This window comes from Mobula birostris, chromosome 5 (genome assembly GCF_030028105.1).
Source record: "Mobula birostris isolate sMobBir1 chromosome 5, sMobBir1.hap1, whole genome shotgun sequence".
Lineage (NCBI taxonomy): Eukaryota > Metazoa > Chordata > Chondrichthyes > Myliobatiformes > Myliobatidae > Mobula > Mobula birostris.
The window spans coordinates 35295642-35313402 of record NC_092374.1 but is presented as its reverse complement, the minus strand read 5'-3'; the positions used below and the strand labels follow the sequence as shown (position 1 = coordinate 35313402).

The following is a 17761-nucleotide window of genomic DNA, read 5'->3' as shown; positions in this document are numbered from 1 at the left end:
CATCCAGAGGTTGTGGTGCACATGGGCACCAGTAGAAATGGGGAAGGGGTCCTGTGCAGTGATTATCAGGATTGAAGGAAGAGGCTGAAGAGCAGGACCTCTAAGGCAGTAATCTGGATGACTCCCAGTGCCATGTGCTAGTCAGGGCAGAAATAGGATGAGAGTACAGATGAATGAGTGGCTGAGGAACTGGTGCAGGAGAGACGGTTTCAGATCTTTGGGATCTCCTCTGGGAAAGTTATGACCTGTACAAAAAGGACAGGTTACACCTGAACTCAAGGGGGACTAATATCCATGTGGGTAGGTTTCGTGCTACCAGGGTGCTCAAAGCCTGTGCCCCTCAGCTATGTGGAGTACTTCGCCATGTATTCAACCTGAGCCTTAGGCTCCGGAGGGTTCCTGTACTGTGGAAGATGTCCTGCCTCGTCCCTGTGCCGAAGACGCTGCGCCCCAGTGGCCTCAATGACTACAGACCGGTGGCATTGATCTCCCACATCATGAAGACCCTGGAGAGACTTGTTCTGGAGCTGCTCCGGCCTATGGTCAGACCACACTTAGATCCCCTCCAGTTCGCCTACCAGCCCCGACTAGGAGTTGAGGATGCCATTGTCTCCCTGCTGAACCGTGTCTACGCCCACCTGGACAAGCCAGCGAGCACTGTGAGGGTCATGTTTTTTGACTTCTCCAGTGCGTTCAACACCATCCGCCCTGCTCTGCTGGAGGAGAAGCTGACAGCGATGCAGGTGGATGCTTCCCTGGTATCATGGATTCTTGATTACCTGACTGGCAGACCACAGTACATGTGCTTGCAACACTGTGTGTCCGACAGAGTGATCAGCAGCACTGGGGCTCCACAGGGGACTGTCTTGTCTCCCTTTCTCTTCACTATTTACACCTCGGACTTCAACTACAGCACAGAGTCTTGTCATCTTCAGAAGTTTTCGGATGAATCTGCCATAGTTGGATGCATCAGCAAGGGAGATGAGGCTGAGTACAGGGCTACGGTAGGAAACTTTGTCACATGGTGTGAGCAGAATTATCTGCAGCTTAATGTGAAAAAGACTAAGGAGCTGGTGGTAGACCTGAGGTGACCCCTGTTTCCATCCAGGGGGTCAGTGTGGACATGGTGGAGGATTACAAATACCTGGGGATACGAATCAACAATAAACTCGACTGGTCAAAGAACACTGAGGCTGTCTACAAGAAGGGTCAGAGCTGTCTCTATTTCCTGAGGAGACTGAGGTCCTTTAACATCTGCTGGACAATGCTGAGGATGTTCTACGAGTCTGTGGTGGCTAGTGCTATCATGTTTGTTGTTTTGTGCTGGGGCAGCAGGCTGAAGATAGCAGACACCAACAGAATAAACAAACTCATTCGTAAGGCCAGTGATGTTGCGGGGATGGAACTGGACTCTCTCACGGTGGTGTCTGAAAAGAGGATGCTGTCTAAGTTGCATGCCATCTTGGTCAATGTCTCCCATCCACTGTATAATGTACTGGGTGAGCTCAGGAGTACATTCAGCCAGAGACTCATTCCACCGAGATACAACACAGAGCGTCAGAGGAAGTCATTCCTGCCTGTGGCCATCAAACTTTACAACTCCTCCCTTGGAGGGTCAGACACCCTGAGCCAATAGGCTGGTCCTGGACTTATTTCATAATTTACTGGCATAATTTACATATTACTAATTAACTATTTATGGTTCTATTACTATTTATTATTTATGGGCAACTGTAACAAAACCCAATTTCCCCCTGGATCAATAAAGTATGACTATGACTATGATTTGCTGGAGCTGTTGGAGGGGGTTTAAACTAACTTGGCTGGGAATAGGAACCGGAGTGATAGGGCTGAGGATGGGGCAATTGGTATACAAGTAGATTCAATATGAAGTGAGACTGTGAGGAAGACCAGGCAGATGACAGGGCAAAATTACTGTGAAATGGATGAGTTGAAGTGTAACATACACTGTAGCAATATGACAGGCAGGTAGGCAGAGGGAGTGGGGTGGCTTGTTGGTTAAAAAAAAAAAAAAAAAAAAAAATTAGATCAGGTCCTTAGAAAAATGTGACATAGGATTGTAAGATGTAGAATCCTTTTGGGTTGAGTTAAGAATCTGCAAGGGTAAAAAGGGTGGGAGTTATAGATAGGCATCAAAACTGTAGACAGGATGTGGGATACAAATTACAGTGGGAGATAGAAAAGGCATATAAAAAGGGGAATGTTATGATAGTGATGGGGGTATTAGAGTATGCAGGTAGATTGCAGAAACTCAAGTTGGTACTGAATCCCAAGAGGGGGAATTTGTCAATTTCCTATGAGATGACTTTTCAAAGCACTTTGCAGTTGATTGGGTGTTGTGTAATGAGTCAGCTTTAATGAAGGAGCTTAAGGTAAAGGAACCCTTAGGAGACAGTGATCATAATATGATAAAACTCACCCTGTGGTTTGAGGGAGAGAGAGAAGATAAAGCCAGACATATCAGTATCGCAGTGGAGTAATTGAAATTTCAGAAGTATGAGAGAGCACCTAGCCAAAGTTGATTGGAAGGGGTCACGGGCAGGGATGACAGCAGAAAAGCAATGGCTGGAGTTTTGGGACAATTCAGAAAGTGCAGGACAGATATATCCCAAAGATGACAAGTATTCTAAAGGGAGGAAGATACAACCATGGTTGACAAGAGAAGTCATAGACAGTATAAAGAGAGGTCATATATTATAGCAACAATTAGTGCAAAGTCAGAGGATTGGGAAGCTTTTAAAAGTGAACAGAAGGCAACTGACCAAACCATAAGGAGAGAAAAGATGAAATATGAAGATAAGTTAACCAATAATATAAAAGAGGGTATCAAAAGATTTTTCAGATGTATAAAGAGTAAAAGAAACGAGTGGATATCAAACTGCTGGAAAATGACACTGGAGTGATAGTATGGGAGATAAGGAAATGGCGGACGAAATTAATAACTATTTTGCATCTGTGTCACTCTGGAAACTCACCAGCAATGTACCACAAATTCAAGAGTTTCACAGGGTGCAAGTGAGTGTAGTTGCTATTAGTAAGGAGAAAGTGCTTGGGAAGCTGAAAGGTCTGAAGGTAGATAAGTCACCTGAACTAGATGGACTACATCCCGGGGTTCTGAGAAAGGAAGTGGAAGAGATTGTGGAGGCATTAATAGTGATCTTTCAAGAATCTCTAGATTCAGGAATGGTTCCGGAGGACTGGAGAATTGCAAATGTTACTCCACTCTTTAAGAAGGGAGGAGGCAGAAGAAAGGAAATTGTAGGCCAGTTAGCCCGACTTCAGGTGTTGTCAAGATGTTGGAGTCCACTATTAAGGATGCAGTTTTAGGGTATGGAGGCACATGATAAAATATGCTAAAAGTCTGCATGCTTTCCATAAGGAGAAATCTTGCCTGACAAATCCATTGGAATTCTTTGAGGAAATAACAGACAGGCTAGAGAAAGGAGAGTCAGTAGATGTTGCTTATGTGGATTTTCAGAAGACCTTTGACAAGGTGCCGCACATGAGGCTGCTTAACAAGATAAAAGCCTATAATATTACAGGAAAATATTAGCATGGACAGAACACTGCAGGAGGCAAAGAGTGGCTTCAGAATAGAAGGATCCATCTAGAACAGAAATAAGAAGGAATTTCTTTAGCCAGAGGATGTGAATCTGTAGAAGTCATTGCCATAGACATCTGTGAAGGCTAAGTCATTATTTTGTTGGAAGTGCCAACATGACTCATTCGATTACCTTAATGGAATATCTGAATTCACTGAGAAAAGTAACTTGTTTAATGAGTATGGTACATAAAATGTACTTTGTTCTGGTCAGTATTAGATGCCAAAATTCTTCCTTCTAATTTTATGCTGTACATACTACATAATCATCATTCACTTACTAATTCTCAAATTTGTTAAATTTGTCTCTACCAACTAAAATTAAAAGTAAAGATGATTTGTTATGAACTGGTGATTTACCAAAGAACTTGAATATTTGCCTGTTAACTGTCGTCTTTTCAATATTTCTGAATTGTTTAAATATTTTTCCATAGACAGTTCTGTTACTGACACAGGGAATGTCAATATGATTGTGAGATGTACAGCATTTCTAAGAGAAACAGGGATTTCCTTGGATATTTTTGTCACTTTTGCATTAAATAATGCCCAATGTTAAATTTCATAAAATGGAAGTGAATAAAAACCGTTGCATAAAGGATTAATTTCTAAAGCAGGGGTTCCCAACGTTTTTTACGCCATGGACCAATCCGTGGACCCCAGGTTGGGAACCCCTGTTCTAAAGTAATTTGATAGCAGAACAGAATATAGTACAATGCATTCTACTAAGTATATGTTTCTTTTTAACAGAGAGAAAGATATGGGCCATGCCATCAGAATAGCTGAACTGGGAGTTAGTAAGGTTAGTTATATGATTATATTAAACTGTACCAAGCTGAAATAGAATGGAATATAAATGATTATCGCTAGTGATTAATTACTTTTAAGAGATTTAACCTAATTTTATTCTAAAAGCTATAACTTTTTTTCATTATGGAATGTAATATTAATGCAAGTTTGAGTAAGATATTAAAATGCCAGTTTCTTGGTATCTTGAATAGCAGCAATTTATTAAATATAGATTGATGCGGCAATCTGAAGCACAGTGAAGGATCAGGCAGCACTGTGAAGGCAGATAATAGTTGACACAAACTCGGACTTGGGACAGGCTGTCTACCAACATCTTTTATAAACCTACCGATTCCTAAGACTATCTTGACTACACTTCTTCCCATTCTGCCTCCTGTAAAAATGCTGTTCCCTTTTTTTTCAGTTCCATTGTCTCCACTACATCTGTTCCCAGGATTAGGCTTTCCCTTCCAGGTGGTAGAGATGTCCTCCTTCTATTCCCCACTCTGGCCTCTTATCTCTTCCCACCTTCCTATCACGTCACCCTGGTGCTGCTCCTTCCTTCTTTCTTCCCATGGTCCACTCTTCTCTCTTATCAGATACCTTCTTCTCCAGCCCTTTACCTTTCCCACCCACCTGGCTTCACATATCACCTTCTCGCTTGTCCTTCTTCCCCCTCCCTCCACCTTTTTTATTCTGGCATCTTTCCTCTTTCTTTCCAGTCCTGATGAAGGATCTTGGCCCAAAACATCGACTGTTTATTCATTTTCATAGATGCTGCCTGACCTGCTGAGTTCCTCCAGCAATTTGTTGTGTATTGCTCTCTTAGACAATGGCCTGATTTTAAATTTCTAATTCTACTTAAGACCACAGATGAATCTTAAGTAGAATTAGAAACTTAAAATTAGGCCAGAATATGTAGGAAATACTCTGGTCAGCCAATATCTGTGGAGAAAGAAATGATTCTCATTTCATCAAAATTGGTGCAATGGAAGTCAAGTCTGTTTCCGAAGAAGTTTGTCAAACAGAAGTACAAATGCTTCCTCCACAGATGCTACAAGTTCTACTACTGAAATTTGTATTTATTTTGTAGATTTGCTGTAATTGGCCTTTCTTCTATACAAACTTTTTGGTATTGTTATTCTATTTAAGATGACCTTCATAAATTCACTTGTAAGTTCCTGTTTTGTTTCCTTGTTGAGGAATTTCTTTGAGCCTTATCATGCTTCGAATTTGATCATTCTTCTCATTAACATAGGGAAGTTGAGCATACAATTTCATATAATTTAAGGTGGTTGTTCAGTACTTTTGAAAATATCTATTATTGTTTCTTTATTTTTTTCACATCTTAATTTTCATCTTGTTTAGTTCCATGCTGAAGTATATTTTGATCAAGATCTGCAAAAGTACATGCTTGTAGACAAGGGGAGCCAAAACGGGACTGTTGTCAATGGGAACAGGATCCTTGCTGTAAGAATGTTATTTTAATCAGATTGTGAGATATTTTGCATCAGCTATTTTAGCACAGAGTGCAGGTGTGATCACTTAAACAGAAATTAAGCTGCTGTTCATTATAAGGTAAATACTAGTTTCAGTAGATTAATACGACCTTGAGTTCGAGTTCAGTTTATTGTCATTCAACTGTACATGTGTACCATCAAATGAAACAATGTTTCTCCAGACCAAGGTGAACAACACATAACTCACACACATAACCTAAAGCAATAATACCACTAGTAAATAAATAAATTAATAAGGTACATTTACAAGAAGTTGTAAAATAAACAATATAATACCACTGGTGCTTCATACGTGATGAGACCTGGGTGGTGGTAGGGAGTTTAGTGGCCTGGGGGTTGAAGCTGTTTCCCATCCTAACAGTTCTTATCCAAATGTTATGGTACCTCCTGCCTGATGGTAGAAGGGGGAAGGGGAGGTCAAAGAGATTATTAAACGAATGGGAGTGATCATGGACAATGCTAAGGGCCCTGCATATGCAACACTCCTGATAAATATCTGTGATGGGTGGAATAGAGACCCCAATGATCCTCTCAGCAGTCTTTGCATCTTTTATATGGACTTGTGGTCAGATGTCTTGCAATTCCAATACCAGATGGTGATGCAGTTGGTCAGGCACTCATGTGTTCATTTAAAACAAGTGGATACAATGGCGGCTGGGGCTGTGGTAAGATAGCCTCACTTGTTTCAGTCTCCTCAGGAAGTGGAGGTGCTGCTGTGCTTGCTTGACAAAAGAGGTGGTGTTGAGGAGCCAGGTGAGATCGTCTGTTATGTGCATTCCCAGAAACTTGGAGCTCCTAACTCTCTCTGGAGGAGCTGTGTATGTGCAGTGAGGAGTGGTCCACCTGCATCTTCCTGAGGTGCAGAGTCATCCTTTTGGTCTTGTCCGTGTTGAGATTCAAGTTGTTGCACTTGTACTGTTCTACCAGCCACTCTACCTCCTCTCTGTACATTGTCTTGACATCATTGTTGATGGGGGCAACCACTGTTGTGGCATGATGATTCAATTTGAACTGGATCTAGCAGTGCAGTCATGTGCCAGGAGCTTCAACGGCAGTGGATGGAGCTTGAGTCCAGTGACGCTCATCTCCTTTTCAGTGTTTAAAAATGACTGCTACTGATGCTGAGGACTCTTGGTTGGTCTTGTATCAATTTTCACAACGGTTTAGGATTCTCACAAAATGCTTCAGTTCTTCTCCATGAAAGACAACTCGCCTTTAAGTATGTGCACTAAATTGGAATCCTTGAACAGAACTTTGAAGTTACTTCAAGTAAGATACTGCACAGTAAATTTCAACTCAACAGAAGAGGCAACTGTCACACTGATTTTCATAAGCTGGCAGATGAGTAAGTTTTGTGGTTGAGCTTCTGGCCATAGTAAAATGATCTTTTAAGTTGAATGTCAAAAAAACGCTTTCTTCTGAAATAACCATAATTGTGAAAATTATATGTTGCTTAAAACATTGAATCTATCACCACTTCACTTTCTGTAAACTAGAACTGTACAAAAGTAACTAAAATTCAGATTTTAAAGACCTGTTCATTCATTTTACTCTAAACATTTTCTGAAATATGGTGCTACAAGATTCTTAGTGGTTTCACTGTTGTGATCACTTAGGTTATTTTTGAGCTGTGGAAATAAAACAATGCAAAGATTATGTTTGGTATTTATTTGCTAATTGTTATATTGTAAAAATAGTTGTTCTCAAACTGCTATTCTGGAATCAATTGGCAAAATTAATGCCATGTAATTAAAATCTGCTTGTCAATTTGCAGCTTAGTGTGTTTTTTTTTAAATTTCAGGTAAAAAATGAGTGTGATCCCCATGGTTTGGAACATGGTGATGAAGTAAAATTTGGGGAAACAGTATTATCATTCCATATCCATCCTGGAACTGAAACATGTAATGGCTGTGAACCAGGCCAGGTTATAGCTCACCTGCGCCTCAACAAAAAAGAAGAATCTGTAGGTAACTGAATGTAGTTAATTTTTTCAGGTTATTTTTATTGCTTTGTGTATTCCACCCCGGTGCTATTTAGATGCATTAGTTTTGGAACTAATGATGCACTGTTCTCCCATATTTGTGATTATCTTGTCAATTGAACTGACAGAATAGTGAATTTGCTTTGGGGATTTCAATAGAAATGACCGCTTAATTTTTTTTTTGAGTTTTTCAAAAGTCTAGTAATGTTCTCCATAGAACAGTAAAGAAAGAAGTGAACCATTATTCAGGCTACCTTCTGCAACGATATAATCAATCGTAGTTATAAAATCTTTTGTTTTCTTTAGTCAAGTTTGCAGTATATTTACTGTTAGTAAGCAAGTATCACTAGTTCAACATGTCAGTTATTGTTGCAGTGATTTGAGGTGGAAGACATGAGCAGAGTTAGAATTGGCAGTATCTTGTCAATGGGTTATTCTTATTTGCATACCAAGGTTGGTTTTGATCCTCATGTTTTGAAACCAGATTCAATCACAGTGTCTCTATAGGAGTCCAAGAATGTAATTCTAAATTGTTAGCGAAGGTAAGTAATGCAATTGGTTCTCTTACACCTTTTAAGATTATCCAGAAGCACATATGTGTAGTGAACAATAGAGGTTTTTCAGTAACATTGTTTCTGGTAAGATGGTGGCACACTTGGACAAGGTAACTTCTACAGGGCCAACCAAGGGTGTTACTGTCTTTTATAAGCATATTTTTTATGATCGCAAGATCCTGCTGGACATTAAGAACTTAAGGTACTATAGGGCTACCCCATCAGCGAGATTCTCATTGGCAGAGAAACAGAAGGAGCTGGATTTGGTGCAGATTGTGCTGCTGCCTGCGTGAGAGAGGCGTTGGAGTGAGTGTGCGAAGAAGGTATGCAGTCTTAACAGTGAGTAATTGTCTTAGTCATGTTTCTTGTGATCACAAAACCCTATTGGACATTGTTAGTGTGGATACAAGAAATTCTGCAGATGCTGGAAGTTCAGAGCAACACACAAAATGCTGGAGGAACCCAGCACGTCAGGCAGCATCAATGGAGGTGAATACACAGTCAAATTTTGGGCTGGGACCCTTCTTCAGGACTGGAAAGGAAGTGGGAAGATGCTAGAACAAAAGGTGGGGGATAGGGAAGGAGGATAGCAAGGAGGTGATAGGTGAATCCAGGTAGGTAGGAAAGGCTGGAGGAGAATGATTCTGATGGGAGAGGGAAGTGGACCATGGGAGAAGGGGAAGAAGGAGGGGCACCGGGGGAGGTGATAGGCTGGTGAGAAGTGGTAAGGGGCCTGAGTGGGGAATAGAAGAGAGGAGGGGAGGGAATTTTTTTTTACCAGGAGAAATTGATATTCATACCATCAGGTTGGAAACTACCCAGATGGAATATAAAGTGTTGCTCCTCCACCTTGAGGGTGGCCTCATCATGGCACAAGAGGAGGCCATGGACCAACACGTCGGAGTCGGAATGGGAATTGGAATTAAAATGTTTGGCCACTGGGAAGTTCTGCTTTTGGCAGATGGAATAGAGATGCTCAACAAAGCAGTCTTCCAATTTATAACGGCTCACACCAATGTAGAGTAGGCCGCGTCAGGAGCACCAGACACAATAGATGACCCCCAGTAGATATGCAAGTGAAATATTTCCTCACTTGGAAGGACTGTTTGGGGCCCTAACTGAAGGTAAGAGAGGAGGTGAATGGGTGGTGTAGCGCTTTGGCCACTTGCAGGAATGAGTGCCAGGATGGAGGTTAAGTGGGGATGGATGAATGGACAAGGGAATCAGGGAGGGAGCAATCCTTGCAGAAAGTGGGGTGTGGTGGAAGGTAAAGGTATGTTCAGTAGGTGGATCCTTTTGAAAGTTGTAGATGTGGTAGGTGAGGACATATTTAATGCAGCAGGAAGATGGGATAAGCGCTGGTCTTCAGGAAATGGAGGAGCTGCGGGTGAGGGCAGCATTAATGGTATAGGAAGGGGAACCCTGTTCTTTGAAAGAGGACAGTATCTCTAAAGTCCTGGAAATAAAAGCCACATCTTGAGAACAGATGCAGCAGAGACAAAGGAACTAAGAGAAGGGAATAGCATTTTTACAGGAGACAGAGTGAGAAGAGGTTTAGTCAAGATAACCGTGAGAATCGATAGGTTTATAGAAGATATTGGTGAACAGTTTGTCTCCAGGGGTGGAGACAGAGAGATTGAGAAAGGCAAGAGAAGTGTCAGACATGGCAGCTCTCTCCCCTTTCGAGGCTCTCCCTTCCCTTATGGTGGAATTCACTGGTGTATTGGCAAAAAGTGAAGGATATGCATGGCCTTGGTCGTAGCGAGGACTAAGCCTCAAGCTGCAGTGTCACTTGTTTACAGCCACCCACGTGAGTGGCGTTGGAGTTGGTGTGCACCACCAGAGTATCGGAGGCGGTGCGGGCAGCATACATGCTGGTGTCAGTGCTGCTCTCTGATGTTCGCGTAGAAGAAGATGTGTTCAACTGCAGACTGCAACTTTCGTGAACATAGGCACTTGGACTGTTTTTTTGTGTGACTGTATTTTACTTAGCCATGTATGACCATTGGTACAGTGTCTTATACCTTGGCCCGGGAATAACACTGTTTCATTTGGCTGTGTTCATGGCTATTCATGTATGGTTGAATGACAGTTAAACTTGAACTTGAATTTCTCCACCTTAAATGGTGCTTGGGTGTTTGTCAATCCATCAAGCAGACAAGCCTTCATGATAATACTCCAGTAAAAATGGTTAAAGTCCTTCCATTGAATTAAGAAATTACATTTTGGGCAATGTATTCAAAAAAAACATTGCTTAGATTTCTCAGTGCAGTGTTGTTGACTATTTTCCAAAATTTATAAGGATTGTAGCTCCTTTAGAAGTGGTTGCTCTAACCCTTGGAAGCACTTCTCATGGCTCCCAACTAAATACAGGTACATTTGTGTAGTTATATGCAAAAGCCATTGAGAGGCATTTCAGGACTAAAATGTCCTGAATACTTTAGAGTAAGCTAACAATATGTGTGTGTGTTTTTTTAAACTTAACCCCTATAGAAACAAAAACTTGAGCAGTTATAGGCTGCAATCCAAATACAGTATTTGTTTTAAACAGTGCATTTCCACTCCATTCTTACAGATCTTCCCTTCAGGTTTCCACATCAGGTCTTTACCTCTGCTTCATCTCTGAAGTATTACCCTAACTGTTGTGGCACATGATTTAATACAGACTGGTAAATAATACGGGTACTCAGCCCTTTATTGTTTTAAATTATTTTACTGGCATAACCTTGAGCTGCTTGAGATTACTAGTACTAAAATACAATTTACAGAACTACAGACTCCCTTTTTTCCATGACAAAATAGCTATGCTATCTTAATCAATATCTGGATGGAGTTATTTGGTGTTTAGAATCGTGCACAAGTAGACCCTTGTTCTTTTAAATCAGGGATTCACAACCCAGGCTGTGTGAACCCCTTGCTTAAGGGGATTGGTCCATGACATAAAAGTGTGGGGAACCGCTGCTTTAAATATACTGCTCATAGGTTTATTCTTTAAAGTTGCCTTCAAAATATCTACATTTATTTTATTTGGGTCATTACTAATAGGGGTATATGGTACTTGGTAAGAGATGTCCTTCCTTGCTGGTACTGTAAAAAAAAAAAAAATGAAGGCACCATTTAATTTGGCTTAAATTTTGATACTTCACTCTAAATGGTACAATGAAAATAGTAATGATTTACACAAATCATTAATGCCATAGATTGAAGTTGGTCATTATACAGGCGAGAACAGAATTGAAATGCCAAATAACTGGAAGCTCAGTATTAGGTTTGTAGACAGAACTAGAAAATGATTGTTTAATCCATATTAAAATTACCAGTGGTATTAGAGTAGCATTAAGCTATTGATGTTAGTTAAAATTGTATGGTTTAAGTTTATTGATGGAGATTTAATTTACATGTTTAATAGAATTTATTTGTGTGTTTTTAAGTTCCTGCTTGTGGTATACAGTATGAAGTTAATGTTTTGTGTAACTTAAAACCTTTAAATTTTGTGCTCTATAAACTATTCAGGTAGCAGTCCTACTGGAGAAACTTTTCTTTAAACTTACAGTAAGTAAAATTCTTTATTCACCTGTTGTGCCTTATTTAGCTGTTCCAGTGCTGAGCAAGGAGGAGAAAGATAAGCTACGGCGTCATGAGTTAAAACAGATTCAGGTCAAGTATGGATTACAGGTGTGTTTTTCATCAACTTATTTCTGAAAGTATAATCAATAAAAGAAATGCTTGTTCTGCAACATCTTTCCTACCTTTGCTACAAACTCTAGCTCTCCAGGTTTATTGCTTTATCTGATCCTCTTTCCTGAACTGAACACAGTACTCCAGATAAAATCAGATCAAGGCAAAGCTGCTTCATATTCCATACTTCTGGATTAACCTTTATCCCCATGAACTAGCTTTTAATGATCTGGACACATTTCTCTGTTAAAACATTCCAATGTTCTTTGGATTGAGATGGGTCACTTCAGAACTCTTCAGAGCAGCCAGTTTTAACCAGTGACAAAAGAGCGGACTGCATTTTGCACACATTTTTCTATGGCTCCTATCAAGATCCCTCAAAATTCCTTGATCTCCTTTCTTTCCTTCCCTCTTCTGGTTTTGTCCTTGCACTCTAAAACACCATTCAACTCCCATTATTTTATGCTTTTCTTTTTTCAGTATTTTCCCATCAATTTTTTTTTAATGTAACAATGTCTACCAGTTCAGTTATTTCCCGAACCAAGAATTAATTGTCCTTAATCTGAAAACTCCCCTTGGTCTTGACTTGCTAAATGGGAGACCAGTATAAGCTGATACGAGGCATTGATTGTGTTGAAATGGCTAAGACAAGAGGGCACAGTTTAAGGTGCTTGGAAGTTGGTACAGAGGAGATGTCAGGGGTAAGTTTTTTACGTAGAGAGTGGTGAGTGCTTGGAATGGGCTGCCGGCAAAAGTGGTGGAGGTGGTTACAATAGGATCTTTTAAGAGACTCTTAAATAGGTACATGGAGCTTAGAAAAATAGAGGGCAATGGGTAACCCTAGGTAATTTCTAAAGTAAGTACATGTTCAGCACAGCATTGTGGGTCGAAGGGCCTATAGTGTGCTGTAGGTTTTCTATGTTTCTAATTATTAGTTTGGTCATAGTCATGTCATAGATTGAGTTAGCATTAAATCAGGCCCTTCAGCCCAACAGTTCCATGCCAACCAAGATGCCCTATTCAAGATAGTCCCATTTGCCAGCATTTGACCCATAAACTTCTAAACCTTCAGTCTATGTACCTGTTCAACAGTCTTTTACCAGTTGTCCTACCTACATCCACTTCCTATGCACCTGATTCCACAAAAATGCCACTATTTATGTATATTTTTTAAAAGTTGCCCCTTGAATTCATTTTAAATCATTCTCCTCTCATCTTTATCCTATGTCCCCATGTCCTTAATGCCCCAACTCAGGGGAAATGTACTGAGTGTATGATTTCTAATGAAATCACCTCAAAAGTGAGTCTCCACTCAATAAATAAAGTACTAGCCTGTCCTCTCCTAAAAGCTCAATTCCTCAAGTTCTGCCAGCATCCTTGTAAATCTTTTCTGCACTCTTTCCAGTTTAGTAGGTGGGGTGGTGGGGAAGAGACCAAAATTGACCTTTTCTGCCAAACTTGCATCTACTTTCCTCATTTCCTTTTTGAGTACACTCTGCATCCCTTGCACCCCTCCAGAGATACACTTGATCCCAGCTGCCAGTACCTGACCCATGTCTCCCTTTCATCCCCCAGCCAGGGTCTCAATATCCTTGGTCATCTCGAGCTCCCTAGTCCTACCAGCTTTGTCCTTCATTTTAATGGGAACATGTAGATCTTGAGCTCTCATGTTCCCACCGTTAAAAGTCTACAAATTTCCCCTTAAACAACTTACTCCAATCGGCCTTTATCGGTTTATAACACCCCGGGAAAGGTTTCACTGCTAATGTAATGGTTTCTCTGTAGCAGCAGCGTTAGGGTTATGACTAGAGATAACGGGCTTTGAAATGTGCAGCGTCCAGGGAGGGGAGTGTTTTTCTTTTTTGTGTCCCCGAGAGCGAGGGATTTGCGGGCTTTTGTTCGGCAGAAGATGCCAGAAAGGAGAGGTTGTAGACTGCAGGATGGAGTGGACTTGGAATGGGGTCAGGAGTCGATGACGCCCATGGGAAATCATTGGAGAATGAATGGACAGGAAAATCGGTGAACTCCAATGTGCACATTAGACTGCTTCATTAAAATGGGCCCTTTTTCTTTTTGTTTTCTTTACTAACCCTATAGTCAGATTAAAAATTATAAAGCTCAATCGTTTAACTGCATATGGTGTACTCTTTGTTGTTTCATGGTACTGATTTGTATAGGGGATAACATCACGCAGCATCCACACAAACGAGATTTCACAAATTTGGCAGGGCTGGAGACTGTCTTCCCCTAGACTAATGTTGCCAACCAAACTGAGGGTGACAGTTGTGGGGGTATCGTTCCAGGATTGATTTCATTGGATGCTGTGTGACTTCCCTGAGCATTAAACCAGTGGGTTGTGTATTTTAAGTCTCTGCTGGTAGGGATGTTGCTGGGGTGGAGCAGTGGTGTTCATCCACAGGGGTTATCGGTTTCTCACGCGTGCGTGTTGAGTGGGGTAGATATTTGTACTCGGATGAATTGTTAATTCACCTGTTAAGTACTGTTAAAGTTGTCAGCAAAGTTATGATTGAGGAGCGAGGTTTGATAAGATGGCGGGCATAGACCTCGTTTTACTGTAGACTAGCGCTGGTGTAATGGCTGTGGAGTGGGCCAAATCACAAGTCGTTTCCCGTAGCTGGGGGCAGAGACTTCAAAGGCAGGGTTCTATCGTTTCTGAGGAGTGAGGGGAAGAACGGTTGGATTTGGAATGTCTAATTAGTCCCTGCCCCCCCCCCCAGGGAAGAGTGAGAATTCTGAGTTAGTATCCGTCCTTACCTCTCTGGCGAATAAATGGAAAAATGCCCCATGTCCAAAGTCCCAGCTAAGGTAGGCTCCACCTATTCTCTGTAATAACGCCCACCCATAAAGGGGAAGAGGAGTATGAGACTTAGCTGGAACAGACCTCTCAGTTGTTAGATGAGTGGCAGTGCTCGGACGTAAAGTGACATAGATTGGTTGAACGTTTGAGTGGCTGGGCTCCTGATGTGGTGAAAGCTGTCAAGTTCTAGGACCCCCTAACTCATGCTGCCGATTACATAGGAGCATTGGAAAATGCATTTGGCAGAACAGGGAGCCCAATGGAGCTCTTGGCGGGTTTCAGAACATGCATCAGGAGAAGAGGGAGAAGCTTTCTGCCTACATCTTTCAGCCAGAGAGGCAGCTAAATTGCTTGTGACACAGAGGGGCCATTCAGGTGGCTGAGGTGGATCAGTTGTCTATTATAACTGGTGAAGAGAGACACTTCAGGCGGGAGTGTGAATGACGGGAAACCCTTCTAAGGGTGAGCCCCAGGTACTTAAGCAGAGAGAGTCATTGGGAAAACTTAAGAGACCCAGTTAGGCGATGGCCTGGCATATTGGGGGAACACATTCCCAGCAATATATCAAGGAACGCCTGAAAGCAAAGAACCATATTCCTGAAGGCTTAGTGGGTCCAAGCTCCAGTGTATCACTACAGATAGAGGGTATTTATGCTAGAGGCATACTTGACACAGGGTCGCAGTCACTTTGCTGTACCATTCATTTTACAGGTAGTATTTGACACATTTATCATTGATGCCATTCAATGCACTAGAGATCTGGGGTCTTAGTGCAGGTGATTATCCATGTGATGGTTATTTGTCAGTGATGCTAGAGTTTTTGGAGGCCGATGTGGGAGTGGCTGAGGCCCTTGATGCATTTGTGCTAATTTGTCCAGACCCCGTTGAGAAGGGCAGTGTTTCAGTTCTTATTGTGAGGAGGCTCATGCAAGGAGAAAGCTGGAGAGAGCTTCCTGAGAACATTGTCCATTCGAGCTGCATTAGGCCAGATAACGAGTTTAGATGAGGGACTGTGTGCTTCACCCAGTCCAAGCCTGGGGGAGTATCGAGAGTAATGGGAAACCCCAAATTTCCCAGAATGCCCAAGGGCGAGCTGCTCTTGGTGGTTACTCCGGAAGGCCACAGTGAGGAGTTGGGAGTGGTGCTGGAGTACTGGTGACGCCTGAACTGCAGACGCCCCCGGTTGTACAGGCACACAGGATGGCAGTGATTGTCAGGAATACTATGAAGAGGCAGGTCACCTTCAAGCAGGGGATGCCCTGGCACATCTTTTCCCGGTGACGGTAATGTCTAGTGTCCCAAGCTGGAGAGAAACTAGTGGAAAAAGGGGGAAAGTTGACTGCTGAGTCTTCCAACTTCAGGGACTCCCTGGTACCTGCAGGCTGGTAGAGAAGATGTTGAAGCTGGAAGGTGACTTTTCCACTGACAAGTTTGATGTGGGTTGTTCCAAGAGCACTCGTCACACTATCCGGGTGACCAAGGACACTTCGTTCATAGAGAGGTCATGGCGACTGGCCTTTGCAGAGGTAGAAGACATTTGGCAGCGTTTGTGTAAGTTGAAGGAAGCTGGGATCATCACCGAGTCCCGAAGCCCCTATGCAGTTGTTGTTGTGGCCAGAAAGAAGAATGGAAAGGTACAGATGTGTGTGGACTTTAGGACTCCAAACAGATAGACCATCCTTGACAAGTATATGCTCCCAAGGACTAAAGACGCGCTGACCTGTCTGAGTGGTGCGAAGTGGCTCAGTGTGCTGGCCTTGAGGAGTGGATATTACCAAATCCCCATGAGTGAGTCTGACAAAGAGAAGATGGCATTTGTATGTCCACTAGGATTCTTCCAGTTCGAAAGGATGCCCCAGGGCTTATTGGGAGCCCCTGCAACCTTCCAGCGGGTTATGGAGAAAATGATGGGGGATATGAACTTGCTTGAGGTATTGGTGTATCTGGATGACCTCATCCTCATAGTGTTGGACTCACCTTGGAAGGACATGAAGTGGGGCTCAGCCAATGGACAGAGGGATCCAAGTTGCAGGTGTGCACAAGTGATAGGCCGGGGGAGGCCTTGCCAGGTAGATCAGAAGTATCCCCAGTGGTGTCAGAACATGAAGAGGTAGATGAGGGGGTGCAGAGGTCTCACAGAATCGGGAGACCATCGGATAGGCTAGCCTATGTAGCACCGGGGGAACAGAGTGTGTCCCCTTTCGCTTTGGTGAGCTATGTTACTGCCTTTTACACCTGGGTCGGACTTTGTGTTTTACAGGAAAGTTTGGCAAATTATCTCAAAATCATGAGGTCATGACTGAATTTGGTGGGGGAGAGAGTGTAACTCCCTGGGAAAGGTTTCTCTGTATCAGCAGTGTGCTTGGGTTATGACTAGAGATAGCGAGGGCTTTGGAATGTGCGCCATCCAATGGGGGGAGTGGTTTTCTTTCTTATGTGGTTGAGAGCGAGAGATTCGCAGGCTTTTGTTCGGCAGAAGATGGAGAGAGAAGATGCCAGGACGGAGTGGTTGTAGACTGCAGGATGGAGTGGAGTTGGAATGGGGTCAGGAGTCAACACCCAGGGGAAATCGATGGAGGACGAACGGACAGGAAAAGTGTGAGCTCCAACATGCATATTAGACTGTTTCATTAAAATGGCCCTTTTTGTTTTCTTTACTAACCCTTTCGTCAGATTAAGAATTATAAAGCTCAAACCTTTCACTGCTTATGGTGTACTGTTTGTTATTTTGTGGTAGTGATTTGTACAGGGAGAAAACATCACACAGCATCCACACAAATGAGATTTCACAAGTATAGTGGG

The 17761-nt window shown here is 42.3% G+C and overlaps 1 protein-coding gene across 3 annotated transcripts in view; it reads left to right on the top strand.

The window, feature by feature from the left end:
* Positions 1-17761, top strand: part of aggf1 (angiogenic factor with G patch and FHA domains 1) — a 79075-nt gene that overhangs the window by 39095 nt on the left and 22219 nt on the right. For all 3 annotated transcript variants that reach the window (XM_072257871.1, XM_072257869.1, XM_072257870.1), the window contains 4 exons: positions 4370-4421; positions 5777-5878; positions 7730-7895; positions 12056-12138. In XM_072257871.1, coding sequence (XP_072113972.1) covers positions 4370-4421; positions 5777-5878; positions 7730-7895; positions 12056-12138 — 403 coding nt within the window. The remainder of the gene's footprint in view (positions 1-4369; positions 4422-5776; positions 5879-7729; positions 7896-12055; positions 12139-17761) is intronic.